This window comes from Panthera uncia, chromosome D1 (assembly GCF_023721935.1).
Source record: "Panthera uncia isolate 11264 chromosome D1, Puncia_PCG_1.0, whole genome shotgun sequence".
Classification (NCBI taxonomy): Eukaryota; Metazoa; Chordata; class Mammalia; order Carnivora; family Felidae; genus Panthera; species Panthera uncia.
Genome location: NC_064808.1, coordinates 11,103,032 through 11,115,961, shown reverse-complemented (window position 1 = coordinate 11,115,961; position 12,930 = coordinate 11,103,032). Strand labels below are relative to the sequence as shown.

Sequence of the window (12,930 nt, the reverse complement as noted above, 5' to 3'; positions counted from 1 at the left end):
CCCTGTGGTCTATAGCCTGAGGAACAAAGAGGTTAAGAGTGCACTCAGGAAGGTCATTTCAGAGGCAAAATTATCTTTAAGATTGTGATTTTTAACATTGTACAATGTAAATGAATCTAGTTTTGTTAAGACCACAGTGAAATTAAGAGTCTGAAATTGTATCCTTACTTATTCAATACCTCTTGTCCTGAAAAAAGAAAATATATATACAGAAATACAATACTGAACAAGAATGGTTAAGATGACTTGGGGCCTCCTTGTCAAAAACTTAGTAAAGATATGGGTTTATTCACTTACTCTACATGCATTTTTTCCCTACCACATTAATGCAGAAACACATAAAATAGGGGCACAAATGAGACCATGAACAGAAGTGCATGCATGTGCCCATGAGGATACACACACATTGGAGTAGGAAATTTCCCAGAATTAAATGGAATGTTGCTAGGTTTTAATAATAATGATTTAAAATTTTAATTTATGTATTAGAATAGAAATTTATGTCCAATATTTTTCACCTCTTTATTTGAATTATGCTCTAAGACTCCTAGGAAGCTTTATTATTTTGGTATTTGTAAGACTGTGCTTGAATATACTAATATTCTCATGCTACTATGTGGGGCAGTGTAGTATAACACAAACATTCACTTCTATGTTTATGGTGAGGCTTCTCCTATTGAAAACATTTCTAATTATTATTTTGAATAATTATTTAATTTTAGAACTATTTCAGAGTTACAGAAAATTTTCAAAACAGTGTAGAATGTTCAGTATAACTCTGTGACAGTCCGGATAATGGCCTGCAAAGACATTCACAACCTAATTCCTAGAACCTTCCAAAAGTTACCTTATATGCTCTAAAAGGACTGTGCATATGTGGTTAACTGAAGGATTTTATCCCAGATTTTCTGTATGGACCATAGAGGAAATGCCATGTATACATAGGGAGTCAGAGAGATGTGACCACAGGTAAAAGAGGAGTAGACAATGTGACCTTGAAAACAGATTGAAGTAATGTGACCACAAACCGTGGATGACAGTGGTCCCCAGAAAATGGGAGACGGAAGAAATAGATTTTGTCTTAGAGCCTATGGAGGGAGCATGGCTCTTCTAATACACTGACTTTTGTCCAGGAAAACTGGTTTTGGATTTCTGGATTCTAGACTGTGAAAGAATGAATACATATTACTTAAGCCTCCAAGTTTGCGGTCATTTGTTATAGCAACCATAGGCAACTAATACAGCTCTTGGCTGGTTTCCCCTACAATGTAATCTCATATTACCTGGCAAATTTGTAAAACTAGGAAACCAAGCGTGACACCATATTATTTTTGAAATTTCAGACTTTAATTCAGATTTCGTTAGTAGCATCCTTTTCCTCTTCTTATATTTAGCTGTCATACCTCGTTAGTCTCTTCTGGTCTATGACAAACTCTCTGTCCCTGTTTTCGATGGTCTTGACAGCTTTGAAGAGTACTCATCAGGTATATCATAAAATGTCCTTCAGTAGTGATTTTCTGATGTTTTCTCATGATGAGATTGGGATTATAGTTTTCATAGAGTACTACCACTAAGGTGAAATGTTCTTCTCATCACATCGTATCAAGGGTGCATGCTATCAAGATGATTTATCCCTGATAACATTAACCTTGATCATATGTCATCCATGAAGGTTGCAAGGTTTCTCCTTTGTGGAGTTACTTTTCCTCCCTTTTTCTAAGGTCTATTTTAAAGAAATAAGTCACAAAGTTCAGCTCACACTCCAGGTGTTGGAGCAGTAAGCTCCACATACTGGAGAGGGCAATATTTAAATAACTTATTTGAAGTTCTTCTGTTACCAATATTTGCGGGGTCCCTGGGTGGCTCAGTCGGTTGGGCGTCCGACTTCAGCTCAGGTCATGATCTCATGGTCTGTGAGTTTGAGCACCTCGTCAGGCTCTGTGCTGACAGCTCAGAGCCTGGAGCCTGTTTCGGATTCTGTGTTTCCCTCTCTCTCTCTGGCCCTCCCCCAATCATGCTCTGTCTCTCTCTGTCTCAAAACTAAATAAACATTTTTTAAAAATTAAAAAAAAACAATATTTGCTTCTTTTCCCTCAATTATTTACTTACCCAATCATTTATTTATCTGAATGTGTTCTCATTTATTGGCTTTATATGTTACATAACAACCAATACAAGGTTACTTATTTTTGTTCAAATTGTTCCACTTTCACCATCCAAGACTCTTTCAGTTAACTCCTGTGTCCCTTTGACATCGGTTCATTCTTTTGTGTTTTGAGCACGTCCTAACTTTATGGTATTACATGATGCTCTGGGCTCATCTTGTATTTTCTCTGCCCCTAACACAGAATTGACGATTTCTATTAAGACTCCTTAATTATTTTACTAGAGAATGGTATTTAAAAGCCAAGACTTGGATGCTGAGTGTGCTTGCTGATACTGGAGTTCCACTTCTTCTAGGTCTTTTTGTTGACAGAAGTAGGCAGCATATTAGTCTGTATCCATTCATAATTATACTATTTCCCCTACCTATCATTCGTATCTATATTAAACTGAACATTAGTGCATACTGATGCCTCTGATTCTAATCTGTTTATCTAACATTCCCCCTGTATTATCTATAATTTCCATTTATAATAGTGAGAAACTTGGGTCTCAACAATCTCATTCATCCATTTATTTGTGTGACAAATTAACAAGTAGAGCAGTTCCATAATTGTTAGCCCATCCCCACCATGAGAAACATATACTTTACTAAATGCACATATACAATAGTAAGTAAAGTACAACATTTTAAAATAGTTTCCTTTATTTTTAGCTTTGCAGTTTCTGATCAACACTGATTTCCAGCATTACTTAAGTTAATGCATTTCTTTCCTTGTCTCCCTTCAGTGAGGTTAACTCATACATTTGTAGTACATTTAGATTTTTTTTTTCACAGTCTATATTCACTTCTGGGATTCTCCTGTGCTCCTGGCTGATTCTCCTGATTTACATATATTAAATTTTACCTTTGCTATGTACAGTTCTATGGGTTTTAACAAGTACAGAGTCATGTGTTCATCAGCTCAGTACCCTAAAGAATATATTATCATCCTAAAATTTCCATTTCCATTCCTTTTATAGACAGCCACTCTTACTCCTCCAACCCTTGGAAATCACTGAGCTTTTTTGTTTTCCAACCCTATGTTATATGGATGGAATCACACAATATGGAGGCTTTGGGAAGGAAGAAATAAATATTGTCTTTGTTCACAGGTGATATGATTGTCTATGCAGAAAAATCTGAAATAATAGACAAATAAAAAACCCTCTTGGTACTAATTGATTATAGCAGGGTTGTATGCTGCCAGGTTAATACCCAAAATTCTATCACTTTCCTATATACTGACAAGGAACAAGTGGAAGTTGAAATAAAAAATACAAAACCTTTTCTATTAGCACCCCAAAAAGGATATACTTAGTTATAAATCTCAGAAAATATATGCATAATCTAATGAAGAAAACTACAAAACTCTGATGTTGTTGAGTAAATCCAAAGAATAACTAAGTAAATGGAGAGATATTCCATTTTCATGGATAAGAAGACGCAACATTGTCAAGATGTCATTTCTCCCAATATTATCTATAGAGTCATTGCAGTCTCAAACAAAATCCCAGTAAGTTATTTTGTGAATATCAACAAATTGATTCTAATGTTTATAGAGAAAGGTAAGAGACCCAGAGGAGCTAACACAATATTAAAGGGAAAGAACAAAATTAGAAATTGACACTACTGAACCTCAAGACTTACTATAAAATTTTAATAATCAAGATGATGAGGTATTACAGCTTTATTTACAATAGCCAAATTATGGAAACAACCCAAATGTTCATTGACTGATGAGTGGTTAACAACAAAGTGGTATATATATATATATATTTTTTCAGCCATAGAAAAGAATGAAAACTTCCCACTTGCAACAACATGTATGGAGTTAAAAAGTATTATGCTAAGTGAAATAAGTCAGTCAGAGAAAAACAAATATATGCTTTTACTCTTATGTGCAATTTAAGAAACAAAACAAATGAGCAAAGGGAAAAAAGATAGAGAAACAAACCAAGAAACAGACACTTAAGTACAGAGAACAAACTGATGGTTACCAGAGATGAGGTTGGGGGGGAGAGTGGGTGAAACAGGTGATGGGGATTAAGAGTACACTTATCATGATAAAAAAAAAAAAAAGACAGTGAGGTATAGGCAAAAGAATAGACCAATAGATCAGTGGAACAAAATAGAGAGCCCAGAAATAGACTTACATAAATATATTCAACTAATTTGTAATAAAGGAGCAAAGGCAATCCAATGAAGAGCAAAGATAACGTTTTCAACAAATGATGCTACAATAACCGGACATCCTCATGGAAAAACGTGAATCTACACACAAATCTTACCTCCTACACAAAAATTAACTCAAAATGGATCATAGACCTGAATATAAAATACAAAATTATAAAACTCCTGAAAGGCAACAGAAGAAAGCCTAGATGACCTTGGGTTTGGCAATGACTTTTTAGAGATGACACCAAAGGCACGATCCATGAACGAAAACAATTGAGTACCTGGACTTCATAAAAATTAAAAACTTCTGCTTATGAAAGATATCTTCAAGAGAATGACAAGGCAAACCACAGACTGGCGGAAATATTGGCAAAAACCACATCTGATAAAAGATTGTTACCCACACAAAGAACTCTTAAAACTTAACAATAAGTAAAAAAAACCAAAAAAAACAAAAAAACACAAGCTGATTAAAAGACAAAGACCATAACAAACACCTTACCAAACAAGACATACAGAAGACAAATAAGCATATGGAAAGATGATCCACAGCATATGTCATTAGGGAATATAACTTAAAACAAGAAAAAAATCTGTAACTATGTTTAATGATGGAGGTTCACTAGATTTTTAGTGATGCTCATTTTACAATGTATGCAGATATCGAATCATTAGGTTCTATGCCTAAAGCTAAAGTTGTATGTGAATTATACCTCATTAAAAAAAAATCAGTGAAATACCACCGCACACCTATCAGAATGGCCCGAATATGGAACCTTGACAATACCAAATGCTGGAGAGGATATAGAGCAACAGGAACTCTTATTCACTGCTGGTGGGAAAGCAAAATGGTACAGCTACTTTGGAAGACTGTTTGTCAGTTTCTTACAAAACTAAACATATGAGGCACCTGGGTAGCTCAGTCGGTTAAGTGTCCGACTTCGGCTCAGGTCATTATATCACAATTTGTGAATTCGAGCCCTGCATCGGGCTCTCTGTTGTCAGCACAGAGTCCGCTTTGGATCCTCTGTCCCCTCCCTCCCCCCCCCCCGCCCCCCGCACCTCCCACACTCTCTCTTGCTCTCTGTCTCTCAAAAATAAAAAATAAATATTTTAAAAAACAGTAAACATACTTTTACCATATTATCTTGCAATTTCTCTTTGTTCTTTAGTCAAAAGAGCTGAAAACTTCCATCTACTCAAAATCTGCACATAGATATTTATAGCTGCTTTATTCATAATGGGTAAGTCTTGAAGTGATGAAGATGTCCTTCATTGGATGAATGGTTATTAAACGGGTACACCCAGACAAAGAAATACTAGTCAGGGTGCCTGGGTGGCTCAGTCAGTTAAGTGTCCAGCTTTTGATTTCAGCTCATGTCGTGATCTCACAGTTTGGGAGTTCTACCCTACATCAGTCTCCTCTCTCTCTCTCTCTCTCTCTCTCTCTCTGTGCCATTCCTGTAAGGTGTCTATCTTTCTCTCCAAAATAAATAAATAAACTTAAAAATATATATATGGAAGCAAAGAAAAATGAAAGAAAAAAAGGCAGTCCAAACCCTTTGGGATGCGGCAAAGGCAATCCTAAGAGGAAAGTGTATTGCAATTCAGTCCTATCTCCAGAAGTAAGAAAGGTCTCAAATGTACAACCTAACCTAAAGGAGCTAGAAAAGGAACAGCAAATAATAATAAGGGAAGGGAAATAATAAAGATTAGATCAGAATTAGAGCAGAAATAAATGATATAGAAACAAACAAACAAAAAACCCAGTAGAACAGATCGATGAAACTAAGTGCTGCTTCTCTGAAAGAATAAACAAAACCAATAAACCCTTTTGTCAGACTTATCAAAAAGACAAGGGAGAGGACCCAAATAGATAAAATTATGAATGAAAGAGAACATATCACAACCAACACCACAGAAATATAAACAATTATAAGAGAGTACTATGAAAAATTATATGCTGACAAACTGGGAAATCTGAAAGAAATGGACAAATTCCTAGAAATTCATGCACTACCAAAACTGAAACAGTAAGAAATAGAAGTTTTGAATAGGCCCATAACCAGCAAAGAAATTGAATCAGTAATCTAAAATCTCCCAACAAACTAGAGACCTGGGTTAGATGGCTTCCCAGGGGAATTCAACTAGACATTTAAAGAAGTGCTAATACCTATTCTCCTCAAATTGTTCCAAAAAATAGAAATGAAAGGAAAGCTTCCAAACTCCTTCTACAAAGCCAACATTACCTTGATTCCAAGACCAAAGGAGAATTATAGGCCAATATCTCTGATGAACACGGATGCAAAAATTCTCAACCAGATACTAGCAAATCAATTTCAACAGTATATTAAAAGAATTATTCTCCACAATCAAGTGGGATTTATGCCTGGGATGCAGGTCTGGTTCAATATTTGCAAATCAATCAATGTGATACGCCACATTAATAAAAGAAAGGATAAGAACCACATGATCCTCTCAATAGATGCAGAAAAAGCATTTGACAAAATACAGCATCCATTCTTGATAAAAACTCTCAACAAAGTAGGGACAAAGGTACATACCTCAACATCATAAAGGCCGTATATGAAAGGTCCACAGCTAATATTATCCTGTTGGGGAAAAACTGAAAGCTTTCCCCCTAAGGTCAGGAGAATGACAAGGATGTCCACTCTCACCCCTGTTGTTCAACATAGTACTGGAAGTCCTAGCCTCAGCAATCAGACAACAAAAAGAGATAAAAGGCATATAAATTGGCAAAGAAGTCAAACTTTCACTCTTCACGGATGATATGATACTCTACATGGAAAACTGGAAAGACTCGACCAGAAAACTGCTAGAACTGATATGGGAATTCAGCAAAGTCGCAGGATGACTGACAGAATGGGAGAAGATATTTGCAAGTGACATTTCAGATAAAGGGTTAGTATCCAAAATCTATAAAGACCTTATCAAACTCAACACCCAAAAAACAAATAATCCAGTGAAGAAATGGGCAAAAGACATGAATAGACACTTCTCCAAAGAAGACATCCAGATGGCTAACTGACACATGCAAAAATGCCCAACTTCACTCCTTATCAGGGAAATACAAATCAAAACCAAAATGAGATATCACCTCACACCTGTCAGAATGGCTAAAATTAACAACTCAGGCAACAATAGATGTTGGTGAGGATGCAGAAAAAGACCCTTCTGCATTGCTGGTGGGAATACAAACTGGTGCAACTACTCTGGAAAACAGTTATGGATGATCCTCAAGAAATTAAAAATAGAACTACCCTATGACCCGGCAATTGCACTAGTAGGTTTTTATCCAAAGAATACAAAACCGCTGATTTGAAGGGGCACATGCACCCCAATGTTTTTCTTAAATTTGTATTTATTTACTTATTTTGGGGCAAGTGCAAGTGGGGGGGGCAGAGAGAGGAAGACAGAGGATCTGAAGTGGGCTCTGCACTGACAGGCTGACAGCAGTGAGCCAGATGTGGGGCTCGAACTCGTGAACCACGAGATCATGACCTGAACCAAAGCAGGGTGCTCAACCAACTGAGCCACCCAGGTGCCCCCTGCACCCCAATGTTTATAGCAGAGCTATGATGATAGCTAAATTATGGAAAAAGCCCAAATGTCCATTGACTGACAAGTGAACAAAGAAGATGTGGTGTATATATACTGTGGAATGCTACTTAGCAATCTAAAGGAATGAAATCTTACAATTGACAACAATGTGGATGGAACTAGAGTGTATTATACTAAGCAAAATAAGTCAGTCAGGGAAACACAAATATCAAATGAATTTACTCATATGTGGAATTTAAGAAATAAAACAGATGAACATGGGGGAAGGGAATGAAAAATAAGATAAAAACAGAGAGGGAGGCAAACCATAAGAGACTCTTAAATACAGAGAACAAACTGAGGGTTTCTGGAGGGCAGATGAGTAGGGTTACGGGCTAACTGGGTGATGGGCATTAAGGAGGGCACTTGTTGGGATGAGCACTCGGTGTTATATGTAAGTATGAATCATTGGGTTCTACTCCTCAAACCAATACTACATTGTATGTTAACTAACTTGAATTTAAATAAATAAATCTTTAAAAAGATACAAGTGTCAGATTCATTTTTTTCCCACAGTAAGTGTTGGCCTGTACAGCGGTGAGGAGCACCAAGGGTATGTGGGCAGAGCACCATCAGCACTGACTACAGAAGGGTAAATTGGAGAAGAGCAACCCATCTTCCTACAGGTTTGAACCAAACTTTCAAATTGACCACCCAGAATTAAGGCAGAATTTAATCTCCATCTCTTTGACCCATGTGCCATATTGGTTCCTTGTAAACTCAAGAAGGAAAAAACCTGGATGCTATTTATCAATATTTACAATTTCTAAGACTTAGTGGTCACATCTCCAAAACAGAAAGGCGAAAAACATAATACAAAATGTGGCAGATAAAAAACAAAAGTAACTTTCAGAAATGGGGATAAAAGGTACATCAGAGGGAATGTAGTTGATGGTATCGTAATAGTTGTATGGTGACACATTGTAGCTACACTTGTGGTGAGCATAGTATAATGTGTAGGGTTGTTAATCATTATGTTGTATACCTGAAACTAATTAATATTGTCTATCAATTATACTTCAATAAAAAAATACATGTCAAACATCAAAAATCAAAATAATTATAAATGGATTAGACAAAGCTACTCTTGACGTGTGTAAAAGGCACTTGAATTGTTTAAATGGGGTAGAGGAAGAAAAGGCAGCAAGACTGCCAATAAACGTATATGCTACTCAACATATCAAATTATGTCCCTACACACAGTTCAGTTGTTTCCTCCTTAGTAAGTACAATGAAAAGAAGTGATTGCCCTCATGGGGATTCGGTTCGCCCAAGAGTTCCATCCCTGTATAATTTTCTACTTGTTCTTGTTCATTAGATGCTGGAATCCCATCATGATTCTGCCAGCCCTTATTCAAAAGGACCAGATTCTGAGCACAGCCTACTTGGTCATAATTTATTGAACTGAAAGCTACAACTGTTGGTGATACCAGCTTCTGCCCCAACTGGGTAGTTTCAGTGAGTCTGCAATGACAGACAGGGAGAACACCCTGAAATAAAAACAAAATTGATACATGTTGAAAAGTTAAGCCTTTACTAAGGTCTTTCATGCACCCACCCTCACTTGCTGGTCACAGATACAATTCTGTAAAGTATGTGGGAGAGATCACTTTATTATCTCTTTATCACAAAGAAGGAAACTGAGATGAGCAGAAGGTAAATAATTTCCATGTACCCAGAGAAATCCATGGTAGATGCAATTGTTAAATGCAGGCTTCCTAGGAGACTCATGTTAATGCTCCTTTCTGCATGTCTTCATGCTTCAGGAAACTTGGAATGTCTTCACCAGAACATGAGACAGAATTTCTCCTACATTATTTATAACATTCTTCTAGGGCTGAATTCCTGATTGCAGACTCACAATTCAGAACTGTCTTTCCCTTCTTTTCAAGAGCAAGGTAAGCTTCTAGATTCAATATACATTTGCAGTGAAATATGTGATTGATGCAGAAACAGCAGGGTGGCTACACCTTCTGTGAGTTATTGATCTCTTATCTGGTTGCTTGGATACTATTTCTGAACATTGGCATAAGTGTAGGAGTCAAAGGCAAAACATTGTCATCAGCATTGTAATTTCTTAAGAGGATAGCAAAAAACTGTGATAGATGGTATTCTGATTGAGTAGGTGGTAATGTGTTGACTTGTCACTGAAGGGATAACTAACCAGACAAGGTGAAATGATACTTCTTTAGACTCCAGAAAGATCATCAGGAAGCTACCAAAACCCTTACACACTCTTCACTATTATTTCCCTACAACTTACTCTGTTACTATTTGTTCATCTAGAAAATCTGACAAGGCAGTGATGAAAGCTACAGGCATTAAGATCAGTTAGACATGGGTCTGTATCTTAAATATCTCATACTAGCTGTAGAATTTTAAGAAGACACATAACTTCTCGAATCTTCCATTTTCTTAAATGTAAAGTTATAGGTATATGGTGTATGAGTATGCCTACACAATTATATCCCTTCCTCTTATTCTATTTCTATTTTCCTATCATCATCATCATCATCATCAGTATAATCTATTATCCATATATTTGTCTCTTGATCTATGAGATACACTACATGTAAGCAGGAAATTTAAGCTGTTACTAACCTCAGGAGAACTATTAGTCATCATAGACCACAGATATAGGTGTGATATCATGACAATCTATTATATTACTATGTGGATGAGGTATTGACAAACACAAATACTTTAAGGTGAAGATCTGTAAAAGAATATGTTTAGGAGCCACGAGGAAGATGGTAGAGAATAGTGGTTACCAAAGAATGAATGTCTTTCACAAAGCTTCAACTAAAAATACAAAGATTTGTGCTTCCTCATGAATAGATCTACAGATTAGTATTAACCCCCGTGCCACGAAATTTCACCCTTCAGTGTCTGTGATCCAGCTAAGTGTTGATAGGAATGATGGTAAGAATGAGTCTAAGTTAAAGGGGAGTACTCCACCACAAGGTAAAACGTGGATCTCAAGAAAGACATTAAGAAAAAGAAAACTTGAAGATCCCCATGTTCTCACACAAAATGATTGACCCAGCCATGAGCACGGAGTGAGAAATGTGGGGGAAACAAAATATTTTCATAGACAGAATGTGCAAAAATGGCAAATCAAAGGTTAAGGCCACCAGATTTTAAAACCCAGCCCCAACATCTGCCACTTGACTTTCCTAAATCAACATGGAGATGATTGTTCTATGCTAATATTATAGCTAGTACTCATCAGGCTTGAGCACCCACATTGTGCTAACTCTGTTTATACATCATTTCTTTTAACTCTTACGATAATCCCTTGAGGCAGTTACCAATGCCATTTTGCTGGTGGACAGAGATTTAGAGAAGTTAAGTTAGGATAAATGTCTCCCAGTAAATGGTAGGGGTGATATGTGATTGCACACACATGCTTCTCAGAGTCGAATACTTTACATCCAATGCTATACCTTCTGTTCAGAATTGGCTTTGTTGACTGTACATGCTTCTAATGCTGTATTTAGTCCACTGTGTCTACTATGTATTTATTTGTGAATTATGCAACTTCAGCTCAGGTCATGATCTCGTGGTTTGTGAGTTCGAGCCCCAGGTCAGGTTTGCTGCTGTCAGCACAGAGCCCACTTTGGATCCTCTGTCCCCCTCTCTCTGTCCCTCCCCCACTTGCTCTCTCTCATTCTCTCTCAAAATTGAATAAACATTAAACATTTTTTTAAAAGATATGAAATAGGAGATTCCAGGCATATGAACTTTGACAACTCGTTAGCCTTTCCTGTAACTTAGTTTACTCATCTATAAAATCTAGAAGTTGGAGATGATCTGTAAGGACCCATCCTATCCAAAAGTGTATTAGTCTAGAGATAAGTTATCACTAAATTGTGTTGCCATGCCCATGCTTTAGAAATGAAGAATATTGAAGAACAAAAATATTGCTCTAATAAAAAAAATGCTTGTACATTTCGATTATTGTGCAACTGGTTTTTGTTCATCACTGTGTTCCTTTTCTTTGCCACAGAGCCACAGAGCATCTTGTGATATGCAAATCACATCCATGAAGAATAATACAGAGGTGAAAGGATTTGTCCTGCTGGGACTAACCAATAACACGGAACTGCAAGTTCTCTCTTTCTAATGTTCATCCTCATCTACCTTGTCACTCTGATTGGGAAGCTGGGGGTGATCGTGCTGATCCTGTTTGACTCTCATCTCCACATTCCCATGTACTTCTTTCTCAGTAACCTGTCCCTGGTAGACTTTTGTTACTCCTCAACAATCACTCCTAAGGTCACGGCTGGATTACTTATAGGAGACAAGGTCATCTCCTACAATGCGTGTGCCGCCCAGATGTTCTTTTTTGTTCTCTTTGCGACTGTGGAAAGTTACCTCTTAGCTTCAATGGCCTATGACCACTATGCAGCAGTGTGCAAACCCCTGCATTACACCACCACCATGACAACGAGTGTGTGTGCTCGTCTGGCCATAGGCTCCTATGTCTTTGCTTTTCTGACTGCTGCTATTGACATTGGAGACACATTCTATCTCTCTTTCTGTATGTCCAATGTAGTCCATCACTTTTTCTGTGATATTCCAGCAGTCATGACCCTGACTTGCTCAGATAAAGACACTAATGAGCTGATTCTTGTTCTTATTTCAAGCTTTAATATCTTTTTTGCAGTTCTAGTTATCTTGATTTCCTACATGTTCATATTTATTACCGTTTTGAAGATACAGTCAGGTGAGGGATACCAAAAGGCTTTATCTACCTGTGCCTCTCATCTTGTTGCAGTTTCCATATTTTATGGGACAGTCATCATCATGTATGTACAGCCAAGTTCAAGTCATTCCATGGATACAGACAAAATCGCATCTGTGTTCTATACTATGGTCATCCCCATGCTGAATCCTGTGGTCAACAGCTTGAGGAACAAAGCGGTCAAGATGCTATCAAGAAGGTTGTTGAGAGGGCAAAATATTCTCTAGGTTTAGTCTTTTAG

The 12,930-nt window shown here is 37.0% G+C and overlaps 1 protein-coding gene and 1 pseudogene across 1 annotated transcript in view; both read left to right on the top strand.

Moving 5' to 3' along the window:
• Positions 1-88, top strand: part of LOC125933338 (olfactory receptor 5B3-like) — a 1,403-nt gene extending 1,315 nt beyond the window's left edge. Inside the window, exon 2 of the mRNA XM_049646317.1 lies at positions 32-88. Coding sequence (XP_049502274.1) covers positions 32-88 — 57 coding nt within the window. The remainder of the gene's footprint in view (positions 1-31) is intronic.
• Positions 89-11,966: 11,878 nt separating this feature from the next.
• Positions 11,967-12,930, top strand: LOC125933347 (olfactory receptor 5B17-like; annotated as a pseudogene).